The following is a 17,385-nucleotide window of genomic DNA, read 5'->3' on the forward strand; positions in this document are numbered from 1 at the left end:
TACGTACCGTTCCGGTCTGAATTCTTGGATCTTGGAAGTCTCTATCTGTCATCCAATATGTCAACACGGACGCCTGATCCATCATCCTCAATCTCAACTCGTAATCACCCACAACAACAGACACGATACCATCCTTATTCGCTTAACTCCAACCTACTCGCCTATCGCCGTACAGGTCCACCATCAATAGCTTCCACTGCGACCACCTCCTATGCTCCTTCGATTGCTTCGACAAGCACTGTTGTTCCGTCTCTGACCCTTCAAAGGCAAGATAACCTGAGGATCAAGGTCAATACTAGCGTTGCACCTAGCTCACATATCTGGGATGAATTCTATAAAGAACACGGTAGACCACTGCCGTCTAACGAAAGTGATAATGAAGAAGGAAGGTTGGTGGAGAATGAAATGGAAGAATATGATGGTACAACGAACCGTCAACCCCCTTCATCGTCCCAGCCAATACCACCAATGCCGCCATCAGTGGAGTACAGTTTCAACGAAGATACAACGATATCAGAGTTATTATCGATGTTCGAATTGCCCTCCGAAACTCAAAGTTCAATTAACGGTGTCAATAGTACACCAAGCCACCACCTGTCAACGACAACGGCGCTGGGTGACTACCCAGGTGCCGAATTTCTCAATTTACCTGATACAGCGTCGACGCTGGATGCTCAGTTCCCCAATTTAGATGGATTCGATTTCACTCAGTTCAATTTTGGTAACCCCCTCATACCCAGCACGACTACGGCTCAATCTGGTGGGGATGGTTTGCAGAACGGTGATTTAGAAGATGTTGCCACTCGACCTGTATCTACGGATAATGAAGGGGCGCAAGATATTCATGAAATAGGTTTGAACAGCTCAAACTCAATCATGGAGCTGTCACCTTCCAATGAAGATACGTCAGTTGCTACAAATCACCCTTCATCAGTTCAATCGGGTGATAATAGTGGTCAGGATATATCTACTCGTAAGTACATCTCTTCTCATGCTGTACCGCTTGGACCATACGCGGACTGTACTTAAACTGATCTTTGATTGGCTGTACTTTTCCCCACCTCGATCGACCAAGCCTCATGTTTGTGTGTATTTCAAGAACCTTCTCACTTCTCCATCAAAAATCAAGCCACGACTTTGTCTGCCTCTGTACCCCTTCATACAGACGTTTTATCTTCTATTGTCGGTCAGCTATCACCTATACCCAATGAAGAGAACAATACGAAGAAATCACTCTTACATCTTTCGAATAAATGTACCCCTTTCATCATCGATTCTTCATGTCCCTCTTCTGTTACCCCTTCGACGACTAATTACCCGTACCCGCACCTGAGAAGAATGAAGATGAAAGCTTTGTCGACTGATAAAGATGTGATTCGATTTCAAAAAGAAGTATTGAATGTAGCGGCAAAGTTCTATACGGATTTAGCAGATGTTTTCGTAAGTCCCGTCGTACATTCATTCATGTATAGTACATGTAGAATGATGATTGAGCCCTGACTGACGATCAAACAATTGCCGCCCTTAGGAAAATACTCCGAGTGATATCATTAGACTTGGGATGTCACGTACGGGCGTTTTGGTTGAGGATGATACAATCTCGGACGTATTGGAAGACATCAAATCGTTGTGTGGCAGATTGGTGAGTCGATTTGAATGTATACTGCAAGAATCTATGATTGATAGTGGTTTGCAGACTGCCAAAGCATCCGATATTCCTGGTTATCCAGCTGATGAGGAGGAGGATATCAGCATGAGTGGCGAAGAGATTCAAGAAGAAATACCGCCACCGACTGTACTCGTTCCTCCAACCGCCCATCTATCTGCACAGAGAGGTTCGATCAGCGAACCTATAGATTTAACAGCTTCTACCCCCAGGTCAGAAGGTGTGACACCCGCTGCTCTACCGAATATACCACTACCTGTTCCACCCGTTGGAACCAGTCAGCATCCTTTGTCTCAGGCCACTCGGGCCAGGACCGACGAAGTTTCCACACCAAGATCCTCCCCTCCAGGTCCTGGACTTGGGAGTAGACATTTACATGATCCTTTTACCCCTGAATCACTCGGTGCAGGACCTGCAAGCGTGCTACCTACAGCCAGCACCTCTCCTCTATGTCCCGGCTCGACCCCATCTCTACCTTCCTACGCATACACACCAGCTGCGCACTCCCTACCTGCTCAAACGCCTCTAGCAAGGATGTTATTGGATCTGCCCCCATTACCCAATCCTACTAATAGGGTGATACATGGACCATGGAAGCCTTCTGAGGTGGAACGATTGAGAACATTGGTGGCGTTCTCGCGGGATGTGGAAGATAATGCTCCAATCGATCATACCGATTGGTCGTGGGTAGTAGATAATTTTGGAGGGACGAGGAATAGGCATCAGGTGTTGATCAAGGCTGTTGAGCTGGGTCTGAGGGGTGAGTATTGGAAGCGTCTCTGGCATGACTATCTTCTGTCATGGCGTGACTGTCTATGGTCAAGAGATATCTCGCTGATATTGTTAATCTCCTTACAGAAACATCGACCCACCACAGTCGACGGGTCAAGCAAAAAGGATATCGAGATGCTATAGCGGCTATGGAGACAGAGTTGACAGCCACCACCTCGAAACCACTTCAAAGTCCTATACCACCTCTGCTACCTTCTGCTCAAATCACCCCTCGCCCTCCACGATTAGGTGCCACGCCCCGAAGGCATAGTGATGTCGTCAATCAAACCATATCAGTTGATGGAGATGCAGGTAAATTAGTGAAAACCCCTTTGATGTTAGGTGAGAGCGGTAGAAGGGAAAGCGATACGAGTGTGTTTTTTGAGCCATCTGACACGGCCAAAACACCTCCACGAGACTCATCACTCCCTCGGCCAGGAACGAGAAAGCCATTACCCCGAGCTTTGGACTTGTCCTTTTCACCTTCAAAAGAACGAGAGAGAGAATCATCAATGTCCTCCATTCGTCCAGACACTTCACCGATCCGCCCCGGTTCAGGCACTGGTCCTGGTTTCTCTCCATACACGCCCAGATCAAGGATAAACACCATGGCTTTCAAACCTTATTCTCATCCTTCCTCCGCTCCTCCAAGACCCACTGGACATGGGAATGGACACGGGCATGGGAGGACGTTGAGTGGATGGAGGTTAGTGAACATGGCTGGAAGCAATGATGGGAGAGCCAGTGTGATTAGTCCGACGTTTGGTGGGTTCGCGTTAACGGGATATCAGCTTGCACCAACACCTTCGTTTGGGAATTTAGAGAGGAGGGCTGAAGCCGATGAATCTACAGGGAAGGAGAAGTGAGGGGTTAAATGAGAGTTGGGAAATGGGAAATGGGTTTACGACTGTTATGAACTAACGAATATTATACGATCATGGACTGAAATGGACAACAGTTGATGATACGAAAACAAGATGATGTTATGATAACAATTGTTTGACAGGATCACGATGTTGTATAGACTAGACTCTCACCTGTACAACTTTTAATCATTATTTTTTGGTTTAGTTTGTAACAGGATATGATGGACTTTGGATATATTCATTGGTATTCATATGCATAACATATACTTATCAAACCTTTTATACAGTACTGATCCCACTAACTTTTGTATCTTCATGTAACCTATAACCCCAAGAAATCATCGAACCTTGTCGAACCTAAGATACCAGGTTTTTCAACTCTATCTAGTTCTTTTCCCTACGAATATCGGAACCGTATCATAAATCGTATGTCAACAAATCGTAGGTGCTATGACTGGGGCTCCATACATTCATGAGAGGTGGTACTCACGTTATCATCCAGCTTGATGATGGTAGGTACGGACCTCACACCGTATTTTATCCTTGCAGGATGGGTAGGAACGTTCTTCCAACTATCCGAGAGATAATACATATTTAGGTACTGATGTTTGCAATGCGTTTACTATAATACTGTGGACCGTAGACTCACCCAGAATAAGGTCCAATATAAGTTATGACACCATCTACTCAAGACGATAGATGATCATTGGCATTAAAGATATCCTGCCTCTGTGATCAAGCAAGATTAAGATATGAGTTACTTACTAGACTTGGAGTTCCCCGTGAAAGCACTTTTCACAATTCCCTCTACATCCCTACAATGCTAATCACGCAAGTGGTCATTTAGCTTACAGCACATATCAAGAATGACCCTTGTGAAAGAGAAAAACGCGCAGGACACCACATCCTGCCTCCTTCTACATCCGAGTAAAATATAAGATATATTGGGCTCTTACCATCTTTCGATTTGAGGTAAGAGTCGGAAGGTGGGTACCTGAACCACAATCATTCGCTTTTGCTCTGAACAGTCGGTGGATAAGGATAACACTTACTGTCCTGATATTGTCAATGGCATTGTATCTGGCTGATTGGATGATGTCTGGAATACTCTATGTATTATACGATACGTTATGTTGACATTTTGAACAGTCAAAAATCCTAAACATGTTGAGGTTGTTATCCTCAAGTATTCGAGTGTTCGAGTGTTCCGTTGAGATTCGGTCAGATCCGTAGATCCGTTATCGATAACGCCATCGATTTTCTTGTGGCTTGAGATATCTATATATGTTAACTTCCTGTATTGACACTGATGAAATGTACTTCAACACTGTAAGATATCTTATGACGAGAGATACTGCACTGGACTGTACATAAATGGCTTGGTTGTACGCTTCTATCTCACAATTCATATTTCATATAAAATACGATAAAATAAGATACCATTCCTATATAAGTGTATCAAGCTACAAAATGATTTCAAAAAATTTGGAGCAAGATACTGGGTCGGTCTGATATAATGTATGTAACAACGTATGAACAAGATGTATCGTATTTTGAATATATAAACATGACGAGATATAACTTCTTCCCTCTACCTCGAGAGCGATCTTTCACAACCTCAATATACCTCTGGCTTTCTTGCCTCTTCCACCAAGATCACCCTCATCTACATCCCTCTTCACTCCCTTATTTGTCGAACCTCCAATCCCACCACCAAATAATAATCCTCGCCTACTAGGTAATACGTCTTGCAAATCTGCCTGACCATGAGTATCCGTATCCGCATGTTCTTCAGTGCGAATATCCCTCATCATCAATTCACCTTCATCATCACTATATATCCCTTCCCCTTCATCTTGAGCTCTACCTTTCGGTCCGACCGACAAGCTAAGATTTGAATTGCCAAACCTCGTACTTCTCGTAGGTGTCGATACAGGTGAACTAGGAGGTGATCTTGATGGTGTCCTCTCTCGTTCTCGTTGCTTCTTCGACGAAGAAGGTGACGGGCCAGTAGGCCATAAAAGCTTGGGTTTAGGTAGAGGATTCGGTTCGAATTCTTCATCTTCAGGATCCAATTCCGATCTAGGAAATACCGTGTTAGAGGGATATAGGGGGTTGGCAAATACTTTCTTTGATCCTCTAAATACATATGTGACAGTAGGTAAATCTTCATCTACTATCGGTCCTTTTGTCTTGGGTATTCGTGTAGAAGGTTCACCAGGTTTGATAAGGAACGGGTTTGAGTCGTAATCTAACATTTCCATCTCCTTTTTACGTCGAACGTTCTCCTGACGAGTGATACCTTTTGCTTTTGATGAAGAAGAAGAAGCGATTCGTGGTGCATGTTTCGTAGGTGGAGGTGAAAGTAGACCGGTCGGTGAGATACTTTGAGCCAGTGTTGGATGGGTCTTACCACAAGCTATGGGTGAAGCTAATCTTGGGGGTCTGCGAGGAGCAAGAGACGGTTGACCCTCAGTATCTGAGTTGAACCCCTCTTCGTCACCACCTGGACCACTTGGCTGATGGATCGTTGTCTGTCCAGGGGAACGCATAGGTATAGGTGCACCCAACCCCAATCCAGATCCAGAGACTAAGAATGGATTTTCTTCCTTGACTGGACCTCCTCTTTCTTTTTCCTTCTCCACACCACCTATCTGATCTACTTTTCCATATACATGGACTCCTGATTTATGTCCTCCGCCCATCCCTACGCCTTTACCCGTATTGAGCAACCCCATCTGCTGAGCGAAAGTCAAGCCAGGTCTACGCCGGATCTTCTCTGGTCTACTACTCGATGACGAAGCGTTGGTCTGGTTGGAAAGGAAGAAAGTGGTATGTCCCGATGGAGATGGTATAACTTCTTCTTCTTCTTCGAGGATAGTTGAAGGTGAAAGGCGGCGTTTGGTACGTTGAGTCTGAGGAGTGGGAAGTTGAGTAGTGGAAGGAGGAAGGTGTTTACGAGGTCGAGCCGATCTTCGGACTGTCTCTGGAGAGGGAAGATGACTTGATGATTGAGATGGTGGAGTTGGTAATCTATCATATATCATCGCGTCAGCTTGTGTCCTTGTGCAAGATCCAAAAAGGGAAGATGGAAGGGAGGTTGTGCACACTACAACTACGTACGACGAAGATATTATATCAACACCTCTACCCCTTCTTTTCCTGTCCACCGACTTGGGTCCATCTTGATTTTGATATTTGTATGAATCGGTCCAGCCGGATTGAATTTGTGAGCCCTTCAAGGGAGATTGCATTGTCGATTGACGGCTATCGATGATCGAAGGAAAGGGTTGAATGATCGGAATGAAGATCTTTCTTTCTGTTAATTTCCCTATGCTATGTACCTATGTGAAAGAGGTAAGCTCCATCAAGAAGCTCACAGTACAGGATCAATAGTCGATGGTCGATTGACACAACAAGCTGAGATGGAAGATGGGTTGAAATGAGCAAGGAACAAAGAAGAAGAAGAGGAATGATGAAACGCGTAACTGATGGTAATGTTCATTCAACGTTCTCACTTTGTAAAGTCACTTTGTCACTTTCTCAGTCCGATCGATCATCTGTCAACCTGCCAGCCACTTCATGGTTCAGTTATAATTACGTAATACAAGTGAAAGAAATGTTGTGGGAACGTGGCAAGGAGGTGGGCGGACGTCGCCGTCTGCAAGGTCAACCCCGGCAGCACATTTCCTAATAAAGCTACGCGCGCGTATATCAGTAGACGGGTCAAGTTGGATTCAGATGAATGCATTGACCACTTCTCACTCGTCCTCTCTTGTTCAACATCCCAAACGGTCGAGCAGCCAAGTACTCCACTTGCGCAGGGGAGACAAACAAATACTCGATGCTTCCTCAATGACGCAGGTAAGCTCAGCTATCATACCTTCCACCCCAGCAGCTCATCAGAGCCATTTTATCATTAGGAAACCGAAGACAGATTCGGGCAGCCTCCGTCTCCCTCACATCACCAACTCCCTCCTTCCCCTTCTCCCAACGGTGATATTTCGCTAGAAGCTTCACTCTCCAATGTCTCTTTAGGTTCCTCTTCCAGTGATGCTGGACCAAGTCGCTCTCCTCGATTATCAAACGGGCGACGCACTCCTCCGGCACCGTTAGAACTAAGTCGAGAAGTCGACATCGACCTAGAAGTCGAAGGGGATATAGGCGTATCGCTCACTTCACCAACAAGGACCTCATCACCTTCCAACGATTACTTCTCTGTATCTCCCTCGGCACGTCGATCAAGCTCAAGACTTGACCATGTACTCTCACGTTCCCCTTCGCCTTCACCATCTTCAACACGCGCACGGCAGAGATCACTCACACCCAATGGTCATCTAGAAGTATCACCCACGAAGATATCCCTACCATCACCTACATCTCTGTCACCTCCATTATCCGCCCCTCCATCTAGGAGATCTTTCTCACTAAGGTCTATCTCAAGTAGATCACCTAGTCCGCCTCCTCAGCCATTCGCCTTGAAACCCCCTTTACCAAATGTCACTTCAGTTATACTATCCTCGGAAGAGCAGGGTGCAGGTGAGGTTGATGATTCAGCACCTTTCGAATCTATCCCTCTGTCTTCTACACCGCCCTTGACGCCTACCGTACCTCCACCGATATCTCCATCGTACGTCAGTCCAGAGAGGAAAGGAAGACAATCGTGGGGTGGATTCGGAATGACCAAGGAAGGCCAGCGGTACGCTATAGGCGAAACTCCAGATCATATCAGATCGCAGACCGAACAGATCCGCCGCGCCTCCGCAACTAGCTCAATTCACTCTACTCATACTCATACTCCCTCAATCAACGGGCATGGAAATGGTAGTGAAGCCACATCACCACCTCAGAATGCAGAATCCAGTGCCCCTACACCTAGATTACATGCTCCTCCCGCACATCCATTCCCATTCCCCATACCTTCCGAACCATACTCAGAAGACCAGAGGAGAATATCAACCTCACAGCCACACCAGCAGACTCATAATTCCGTGCACCCTGTGCAGGGCGGGTCGAGTGTGGAAACCCACGAACACGGTATAGGAGTGAAAGAGACAATATCGACATTTGAAAAAGTCAGATCCCATACCCGGCCTGCATATCTTCCACCGAAAGATAAACATGAGGATGAAGTTCATCTACATCAATGGGAAGAAATCATGATGCAATCTAGAGAACATGAAAAGCAAGTCAGGAAATTGAAGGAGCAAAGGAAATTGGAGAGGGAAAAGAAATTAACAATTGTTATACCTAAATGGGAAGCTTTGTTACATGATAAGGAATTTAATGTACAGAGAGTGCAGAATGATCCGGGTTTGAGAAATATGTGGTTTGAAGGTGTTCCTACGCATTTGAGAGGGCTGGCTTGGAGTAAAGCTATTGGGAATCCATTGGCTGTGTCCAAAGGTGAGTAAAGCAGTACACATGAAAAATTCTAGTTGGATACACTCTTCGTGGAGTGTGTTTCTTAGTCATCATCTCGGAATATGTATTTCAATGCTCATCTTATCTCCCATCAGATGCCTACCGCACATACGTCACTCGATCGGAAAAGGCTCAAAAATCAGGTAGATTCCCACAAGATGTGTTAGATCAGATGGAGAAAGATATGGATAACACTCTACCTACTTTGAGGTTATATCATCGCGGTAGTCCGCTTAGAGATGACCTCAAGGAGATAATGTGCGCTTGGGTGGTTTATCGTTCCGACGACGGATTGGGATATGTGAGTGAAGAATTTACGCCGTCTGGTCGATTGATTTCACTCGACCCACTTCTACAGAAGTATATCATTTAATTCTCGTCGATGACCTACGTCATCCACACAGTCCTTCCTCATATCACCATACTGACACCAATCTTATCTCAGGCGCCCTACATCTCCCATCTCTCAGCAATGTTTCTCCTCGTCTCTCCGCCCGCTGAAGCGTTCATATCCCTGATCAATCTCCTCTCTCGACCGTGCCTCAGGTCATTCTACTCCCAGACCGAAGATGAGATTGACGCCTATTACCGAGTTCTCGAAAATCTCCAAGCAGATGCTTATCCCAAGATATATGCGAATCTCAAAAATCTGGGATTGAGGGTCCCGGAGGGTTGGTTCAGGGGAATGTTAGTTGAGCAAGTAGATTTTGAGTGTGCTTGTAGATTGTGGGATCAGATTATGTTAGATGGGGATGGGTATATATTCAGGACTGCTCTGGCGATATTTGGGTTTCTTGAACCTAGGTGAGTATCTGTTCACATATCTTCATCTCAAGCTATATCACTTGTTCCCTGATGCGACATCCTGATTTACTCCATACTTGACGAAGAAAGCTATGCTGATGTTATATATCACCTCTCAGATTATATTACCCAGACCACGACGAGATCCTATCCGTCCTAGAGGGCCATAACCCCGCGACTCTAGCTATCCAAGCGCGAGAGCGAGAAAGAGCGAAACTTCGAGGAGAGACGTTCGACGAGTTGATAGATGGGAAATTATCTGTGTTTGGTCTGAACGAACATACTTTATTTGAATGGTTGGGTAATGATGGATGGAAGGAAAAGGCTTTTGAGAGGTTGGTACTGAGGGAGATGCCTGATTAGTGTAGTACCGTTCACACTGGATGTCATTCAAAGTACTATTTTGGGGCATTGTTTCTGGCTGGGTGCTGCAAATCAATGCATTTCCGTTACATGCATATTATACATTCATCTACAGTGACTTGATATATTCATCAAGCAATCATTGCAGTGAGAGTATGATCATTAGTTGAGTGATCAGCCTCCACTTTCCCACGATTGTCGATTTTGGGATGGTCCTTCGAAAAGTCGGTAAAAGGCATGTGAGCGAGAGTTACTCTTCTGCCATCTGAACCACATTCCTCGCTCTACAAGTTGATGCCTTTCAATCATATCATCAAAGTCAGATCCATCACCACTGTCAGACAAGGAGAATTACAGGTGTTAATCTATCACATCGTTAAATTCGACCAATTCATTATAGATCGCCAGAAAAGAATCAAGAGTATAAAAGAAGCAAGATGCCTCCTCCACCTCAAACTACCGCTGGTGGATCTACATTCGATAAGAGTGAGTGAAATCAAACTTGGCAAGATTTAGGACTATAGATGACGCAGAGTATGCCGATGAGCACAATCACTGACTATTGACTCTTTCTTCTTCCATTCGCCGTTATACAGTGAAGATGGGAGCTTTCATGGGAAGTGAGTGGAGTGAATTTCATTGTGTATCTCTTCCAATGTGTTTACTTGGTGGTACCAAGAGTACTGATAAAAGGCTGCGATGGTTTGTATAGGTTGTGTTGGTCTGACGATTGGTTTCATATTCGGTACATTCTCCGTAATGAGGTAAGTAAGTGTACATACACGAATCAGCATTCTATCTTTCACCTTTCACCACAGCCGGATCCCTTCCTCTTGCTTGACATGATTTTCCTCAATCTGACCTCCATGTATCTTGTCCATACTATGGACAACATCATACTGATGATAATTCAAATCATACTTGACCCGCAGAGCCGGTCCAGGACCTAGAGGATCAGTAGCCACCTTGTCTCAATATATGTTATCCTCAGCAGCTACATTTGGGTTCTTCATGTCTATCGGATCGGTAAGTACCTATCACTTTACTTACGTTTACATTACATATCAATTCCATGAGTGAGAGTGAGAGTGAGACCAACGAACGCTCAATTTGATTTCGAATCTACGTTATAATCTTAGGTGATCCGAACGGAATCTCAATATGCCTATACTCTTCCTCCCAACTCGACAAACGGAAAGATATCACATCCTTTGATGATGGCTTGGAAGAAGTCCGAAGAGAGACGTAAAATGGAGAAGCTGTAAAGACGACGATGGTGATGTCAATCCAGAAGAGCCGTTGAGTGAATACTGCAGTCCGGTATGAGAATCATCTGAGGGAGGATAGGTTGGAGGTATATCCCTCAATTCATTTCAACGGATTATATAATAACGCATCCATACATCTTTGATATGACATGCTATGCAAGAAAAGCAAACAATAGGACCATTCATACTACCAATATTGAGTCATCTTAGAGTCTAATGTGCGGTCTGATGCGAGGACATGAAGGGCTTAGTTCATGAGCCGCTACGTGAAATGTGTATGTGTATATGCATGGCTACATCTGGTCTATCTACCGACTTGTCTAACCTTCTTGCCCCTTGCAATTTACTTCCTTCTACCAATCTATCCATCTGTTTCCATCTTACAACTTCGCAGCATTCACCTTGATAGGTTCAACAGGAACAGCCGCTTTACTAGGTATCAAACCAGCTTTGAACTCTAGTATATCTTTGATATAAACGTTACTTTCTCTCACACCTTCTTCTTGTCCCTCGACTTGTTTGTCTTCAGATCCTTTTAGATTTTCTACAACCTCTTTGAGAGTCTTCTTCGCCTCATCATCTGCATTCGGTGCATTATCGATTACACCAATAGCGAATTGCTTGACGACATCCAAAGTAGGGTTGGTAGCCGACAACTGAGCGATGGAAGATTGATCAACGGTAATTCCAGCTTTCATGAAATTCTCTATCAATGGTCCAGCAGATGAAGCATCGAATTTGATTCCTTTACATTGTGATTTCAAGTGGACCGATAATTTACTTCGATCAGTGGAGTTCGTAGTGATGTGTTTAGAGTATAATGATAGGATGTCGGATTTGGTAATGGTCTTCAAAGCTTCAACGTCTTTTTCACCTATTTATAAAATGCAGGCAAGGTCAATCAGATGATAGACCGCTTTGCAATAGAAAGAGGAGGGTGTACTCACGCTTGTTGAACTCATAATACCTATCTTTCACCCTGCCCCAAAACCTCTTCGATTCCTCACTTAGATTTTTCGGTTTCTCTTCCTTCTTCTGTATCAAACTCAATTTATGTTTCTCAAATTCCTCTTCCGTCATCTTGTCGATCGACTCTTTGAGGAAATTATCAAGGAAATATTCAATTTTATTCTCAACCAGCTCAGTAGGTTTTTCGGATTGGACTATGATCGAGTATCCCATTGATCCAGATGACGCAGATGCGTGAGAAAATACGATATAACCCAATTGCTGTTTGGTCCTCAAGTAATCGAATGCTGGTTCTGAGGCGATTTGACTGAAGAGGGATAAAGTGTTCCGTAATTTGACGTCGGTGGGTTCACCTACGTGCAGGTGATAGACTACTGCACTGTTCACTTCTGCTTTGTTGGGTAGATCAAGGGACCAAATGTGTTCAGATGCTATATCGAATACAGAATATCAGCTGATTAAGCTCCATTTGCAACGCACAAGTAAAGTCTTTCACTTACAAGGCGGAGTCAACAACGATCGAGGCGTTTTTATCTCAGAAGCGCTCAATGGCCTTGGTGAGAGAACCTTCTCCACCATATCTTGGATCTCCTTAGCACCCTCTGGTGAAGTGTTACCGTGAATGAGCGTTTCGATGAAGAGTCGAGATAATACTTCTTTACCAAACGCTTCGACATCGGCAGAGGTGACATCTAAGCTCAACGATAATCAGCTGACTTGCTTTCTGCTCCACTCAGCTGATCGAGCGAAGACTCACATTCGAGCTCCTTCAGCCTCTCTTCCTGAGTCCAAGCAGTCTCCCTCGTCACATACGCATCCCAAAACAAGGCAATTCCATATGGGTCCGCTAAAGCGAAGTTCTTCCACTCTAGACGGGTCTGCCAATTTCCCCGTGTTAGCGAGCTCATCCATCCAAAGAATAGTAGCTTAATACTCACCGCCTCAACGATCTCCCTAAATCTACCTTCATCAACCTTGAACTCCTTGAACTTCTTCAACATCGTTTCAGTCAACACTGCCAACTTGTCTGAGAACCCTCCAGCTGAAATACCTATCCACTGATGTTCGTTCCATAAGCTGAAAGAAAGTTCCGCCAGATCCGCATCATACACGTCTTCCGTTATGGAGTCGGAGAAGAGGTCACAGAAAAGTCGGGATAGGACGGCGTTCCGAGGAGAGGTTTGGAGGATTGGTCTGTATATGAGATGGGTTGATGAGCACACGTGTCGGCGATGAGTCTGATTCATTTAATTTGCGAGATCAACTGTTGAAGCGTACTCACGAGTGAAGGAGGATATCAAGGTTGGCACGAGGTTGCCAGAATCGGTCATCTCGCTTATACCATAATCTAGATGTAGTTGTATCTTTGAGAAGTACAGGTCGGTTGGCGGGCTACAGAATTTTTTTTTTTTTCAGTTACGATTTCTGGCAGCAAGAAGCTCGAAATATCAACTGACCTCGGCGACATCAAATTTCTCCACATCCAACTTCTCGGGTATGAAAAGGTTGGGACCGGGTAACTGCAATTCGCCTAACCCCTTTCCTGACATTGCCTATTCAACTCTATCTGTCAGCTTGTCGTCTTTGAGCAGAATCCAAGCGGTTAAGCTGATGCAATCCGACCACACCTACCTCTTTCAGGAACTCCTCATCATACTTCACTCTCTTATATTCCGTTCCATATATAGCCTCTTTCTGATCGAAATCACCTTTACTTTCCAAAACATCCTTTGGTAATTCCTTACACGTTATACCTATCGTCGATCTTCGAGGATCCAAAAGTTGCAAAGCAGCTTCCAATTCATCTTGCTTGTATTCCTCGACAAGCCATTTAGCCGAAACAATCTTCTCTCTTGGTACAGGAGATTGCATGAATCCAGATAAGCTGGCGCAATAAGATGAGGTTTTCCCTCGTTCGGCAAACTTGAATGATATATCGGCGATAGCTTTGATCTCGTTGAAGGCTTTCTCTGATGGTGGTTTGGATCGAAGGAGGGAAATGTATTTGAAGATTACTAAAGCAACGTCTTTGTGATGTGCTAAATGCCAAGATATGGATTGTTAGTTACGACTATTCGGGGTCCCTTCTCGAGCAGCTCACCTAATCCCTCTGGTGTGAGGTCTACAGTGATCTTGAACAAAGAGAACCCAGCTGCATCATGATGATTCCCTGCGCTCAGTGAATTGACCCATCCCTTCTTCTTCAAGTACGATAATATCGAACCTCTACCTTCATGTCCGAGAAAGTGGGCGAGGAAATGGGTCGGCTGAAGGGCATGATATCAGCTGCGTACAATGACCTTTTAAATGCCAGCTAACTCACCCTTGATCTGTAGAGATGATCCATATCAGGGAAGGGGAAGACGATCTCTAACCCTCGCATATCTCTTACAGGTTTAGCGAATGTGAATTGCTAGACAATCATTGAAAATTAGCGTCCATTTACTTGAAGATACGATACATCCGCAAAAGGACACATAAATCGGAATGAGGGTGGTATGCTTCTTCCTACCATATCATGAGAGAGGAACACACTCACTCCAACCTGTTCCTCCCCATAAGGACTCTCCTCAAAAGTCAACCTCACCCCGTCCTTTCCGGTGGGGGGTTTTCCTTCCGTCCTAATCTGTACATTCTGGAATTTCTCTTTCACCCATTTCTCCAAGACTTCTATCGGTTCCTTACCGACCACAGCCAATTTCATCCTTCTTGCACAATACTCCTTCTCCCACCATTCTATCAACTGTCTTCGAGGATCTCTGCCTGATTCTTTAGGTTTTGACCAAAGTGTCTCGTAATTCCCCGTACCGAATTTGGAGTATGGATGACCTGGTCGGGAAAGGGATTTCTCAAGTTGGAAGAATCTCTAAATTCCCACATCACATCAAATCACATCAGCTTTGCTACTTAACGAATGGATCCGGGGAGAGGCGACTTACCCAGATGTCATTCTGTATGTTCTTTTTATGTTCCGAATCAACAGCTTTGATCTCCCTTTCGGTACAGTCCTATTTTAGATTGTTTTGGATCAGTCAGCTGTGTATCCTATGATGACCAAGTGACTACATCCAGCTTACCTCGTTGAATAATGGTTCTATGAAGAACCCAGAGAACATGTCCAAAGCACCTTCCAGCGCATCGGGCGAGACGTCAAAGAAATAATTCGTAGATGTCATCGCTGTCCATGCGTTCGAGTGACCATTATGAGCGGTGAGATACTGCTGATATGCGTTTTCAGATGGGTACTGCGGATACATGATCGGGTAAGCTGATGTCCCGTCTTCAAATACATCCTAGCTTACACTCTTTGTACCCATGAAGAGGAGGTGTTCACTATTGCAAGAAAAAGGGTAAAATAGGCTTCTCATCTTTCATAGACACGCAATTTTCTTGTGAAGTATGACTCACCAGAAATGCGCACATCCAGGTAAGTCATCGGGGTCACTGAAATGCCCTACACCCACATCCATCGACGCCGCAGCCTTGTCTGCCTTTTCGTCCGATACCACTATCACTTCCAGACCATTTTCCAGCGTGAAATATTTGTGCGGACGATCTTCAGTTGGGGGGAGGATTAGGTTGACTGGACCGGTCGCTTTGGGTATAGGTGGACAAGGGGGGAATGGGGATTGGGACATTATAGGTTGAAGGGGGAGGTTGGTCTTGGGACTAGGGGAGTTGTAGTATTTGGAGAAAAGGAAGGTTAGTACCATGAATATGAACGAGAATATATAGATCATTGTGTGAAATTTTAGATGAAGGAGTGAATGATTATGGAAGCGACAGCCGGTTTATGAGGATGAGGAAAAGACAGTACATCTACTCCATCCATCATCATCATCCGAATGAAAGGACGTCATTCATTTGAGTGTAAAAGAGGATAAAGATGAATGACAGACTCACTCGGTCGGTGCAACAGTAGCGTTTTTCCTTATGTTGAATCTTGACTGTAAGGGAGCAGTGTTCTTGTATAGCTGTGCTCGAGTTGGTGTTGATGAAGCGAGGTTTGGCGATGATCTTCTAAAGCTACTAACGTTGACTAATCGTCTGGTCGATGTGGAGGTGGTGGTAGAAGAGATAGATCGGGGTAGAGATGATGATATACCTCTACCTAATCTCAGAAGAGGTGACATATGTATATGTATGAGTCGATCAGATGACAGGTCGACTTTTGTTTACAGGTTGATTCAATGAGGAACAAGAATGAGGATCAGAAGAGACAAGGTCAGAGGAGAAGGGAAAGGAACGAAATCGAACAAGATGAGTGAGTTAACCGATCGCCAGTTACTCGAACAATTGTTTCCGCCGGTTTCACCTGACTAGCTTAATCTTATTGTTTGAGACGATTATGCAAAAGCTCATTGTTCTACCGTATCATGCAATGCATGCGGGGGAAGCACGAAGTACTTAGACATCGCACGCAAGAGTCATTGAAAGCTGACAGTATGAGTGCATGCAAGTTGCAATAAAGGACCTTTCGATGACATGCCCAAAACGAACGCCGATAAATCTCGCATGACATCCACCTCTCGCTGTTCATGATGGGACTCATTGCCTGCTTCCCTTTCGTACATCAATGCAGTCAGCCAGCTCACGGTATACGTTGTGTTATATGAAATGCATCGCTTATTCAGCGGGATATATAAAGTAAAACTAGCGAAAACGAAAGTGTATAAAAAAGGCCACAACCAATCCTGATGAAAGAGCTGCGTTGATTAAGCACCGAAACCGTAAAGGGTTCTACCTTGTCTCTTGAGAGCGTATACGACGTCGAGGGAAGTGACGGTCTTTCTCTTGGCGTGTTCGGTGTAAGTGACTGAGTCTCGGATAACGTTCTCGAGGAAGATCTTGAGTACACCTCGGGTCTCTGTGTGAACAACGAATAGTCAGCTTCTGATATTCTCGCCATTCAATGACTACAGATTGAGCATGACATGAAGCTCACCCTCGTAGATCAATCCTGAAATCCGCTTGACACCACCTCTTCGAGCGAGACGTCTGATAGCGGGTTTGGTGATACCTCTGGAATGGCAAAAGACAAGCAGTCAGCAAGAATTGTTACACTATATGTAAGAGAAGGGAAGTAAATACACACTGGATGTTATCTCTCAAAACCTTTCTGTGTCTCTTAGCACCACCTTTACCTAAACCCTTACCACCTTTTCCTCGACCGGACATTGTTGTGAAGTATTAATATGGGGGTTGTTAAGAAGAGGGTTTGTAGTTGGTTGACTTTGAAGTCGTTGTTGTAATT

At 44.7% G+C, this 17,385-nt stretch overlaps 7 protein-coding genes across 7 annotated transcripts; 3 read left to right on the forward strand and 4 right to left on the reverse strand.

Annotated features, from left to right (window-relative positions):
* Positions 1–57: 57 nt before the first annotated feature.
* On the forward strand, positions 58–3,303 carry I203_102826 (uncharacterized protein; the record flags this gene model as incomplete). The annotated part of the gene is made up of 5 exons (XM_019147104.1): positions 58–973; positions 1,100–1,440; positions 1,529–1,642; positions 1,697–2,426; positions 2,525–3,303. The coding sequence occupies 5 exons, from the start codon at positions 58–60 to the stop codon at positions 3,301–3,303; spliced, it is 2,880 nt and encodes a 959-aa protein (XP_019003654.1).
* Positions 3,304–3,625: 322 nt separating this feature from the next.
* I203_102827 (uncharacterized protein) lies at positions 3,626–4,378 on the reverse strand (the record flags this gene model as incomplete). The annotated part of the gene is made up of 6 exons (XM_065517194.1): positions 3,626–3,700; positions 3,794–3,875; positions 3,953–3,986; positions 4,069–4,126; positions 4,198–4,297; positions 4,356–4,378. The coding sequence occupies 6 exons, from the start codon at positions 4,376–4,378 to the stop codon at positions 3,626–3,628; spliced, it is 372 nt and encodes a 123-aa protein (XP_065374012.1).
* A 535-nt stretch (positions 4,379–4,913) lies between these two features.
* Positions 4,914–6,557, reverse strand: I203_102828 (uncharacterized protein; the record flags this gene model as incomplete). Its single annotated transcript, XM_019147106.1, has 2 exons — positions 4,914–6,336; positions 6,427–6,557. 2 exons carry the CDS (start codon positions 6,555–6,557, stop codon positions 4,914–4,916), a joined length of 1,554 nt encoding a protein of 517 aa, XP_019003656.1.
* A 601-nt stretch (positions 6,558–7,158) lies between these two features.
* I203_102829 (uncharacterized protein) lies at positions 7,159–9,894 on the forward strand (the record flags this gene model as incomplete). The annotated part of the gene is made up of 5 exons (XM_019147107.1): positions 7,159–7,167; positions 7,227–8,709; positions 8,823–9,028; positions 9,173–9,531; positions 9,651–9,894. 5 exons carry the CDS (start codon positions 7,159–7,161, stop codon positions 9,892–9,894), a joined length of 2,301 nt encoding a protein of 766 aa, XP_019003657.1.
* A 437-nt stretch (positions 9,895–10,331) lies between these two features.
* Positions 10,332–11,159, forward strand: I203_102830 (uncharacterized protein; the record flags this gene model as incomplete). The annotated part of the gene is made up of 5 exons (XM_019147108.1): positions 10,332–10,380; positions 10,491–10,514; positions 10,607–10,658; positions 10,827–10,920; positions 11,034–11,159. 5 exons carry the CDS (start codon positions 10,332–10,334, stop codon positions 11,157–11,159), a joined length of 345 nt encoding a protein of 114 aa, XP_019003658.1.
* A 383-nt stretch (positions 11,160–11,542) lies between these two features.
* On the reverse strand, positions 11,543–16,264 carry I203_102831 (uncharacterized protein; the record flags this gene model as incomplete). The annotated part of the gene is made up of 16 exons (XM_065517195.1): positions 11,543–12,036; positions 12,110–12,562; positions 12,632–12,823; positions 12,889–13,009; positions 13,070–13,325; positions 13,414–13,523; positions 13,589–13,684; positions 13,764–14,170; positions 14,233–14,398; positions 14,455–14,544; positions 14,671–14,997; positions 15,071–15,139; positions 15,209–15,376; positions 15,434–15,464; positions 15,540–15,800; positions 16,035–16,264. 16 exons carry the CDS (start codon positions 16,262–16,264, stop codon positions 11,543–11,545), a joined length of 3,471 nt encoding a protein of 1,156 aa, XP_065374013.1.
* Positions 16,265–16,846: 582 nt separating this feature from the next.
* On the reverse strand, positions 16,847–17,309 carry I203_102832 (histone H4; the record flags this gene model as incomplete). Its single annotated transcript, XM_019147110.1, has 3 exons — positions 16,847–16,998; positions 17,077–17,153; positions 17,227–17,309. 3 exons carry the CDS (start codon positions 17,307–17,309, stop codon positions 16,847–16,849), a joined length of 312 nt encoding a protein of 103 aa, XP_019003660.1.
* Between the last annotated feature and the right edge of the window lie 76 nt (positions 17,310–17,385).

This window comes from Kwoniella mangroviensis (genome assembly GCF_000507465.2).
Source record: "Kwoniella mangroviensis CBS 8507 chromosome 1 map unlocalized Ctg01, whole genome shotgun sequence".
Taxonomy (NCBI): domain Eukaryota; kingdom Fungi; phylum Basidiomycota; class Tremellomycetes; order Tremellales; family Cryptococcaceae; genus Kwoniella; species Kwoniella mangrovensis.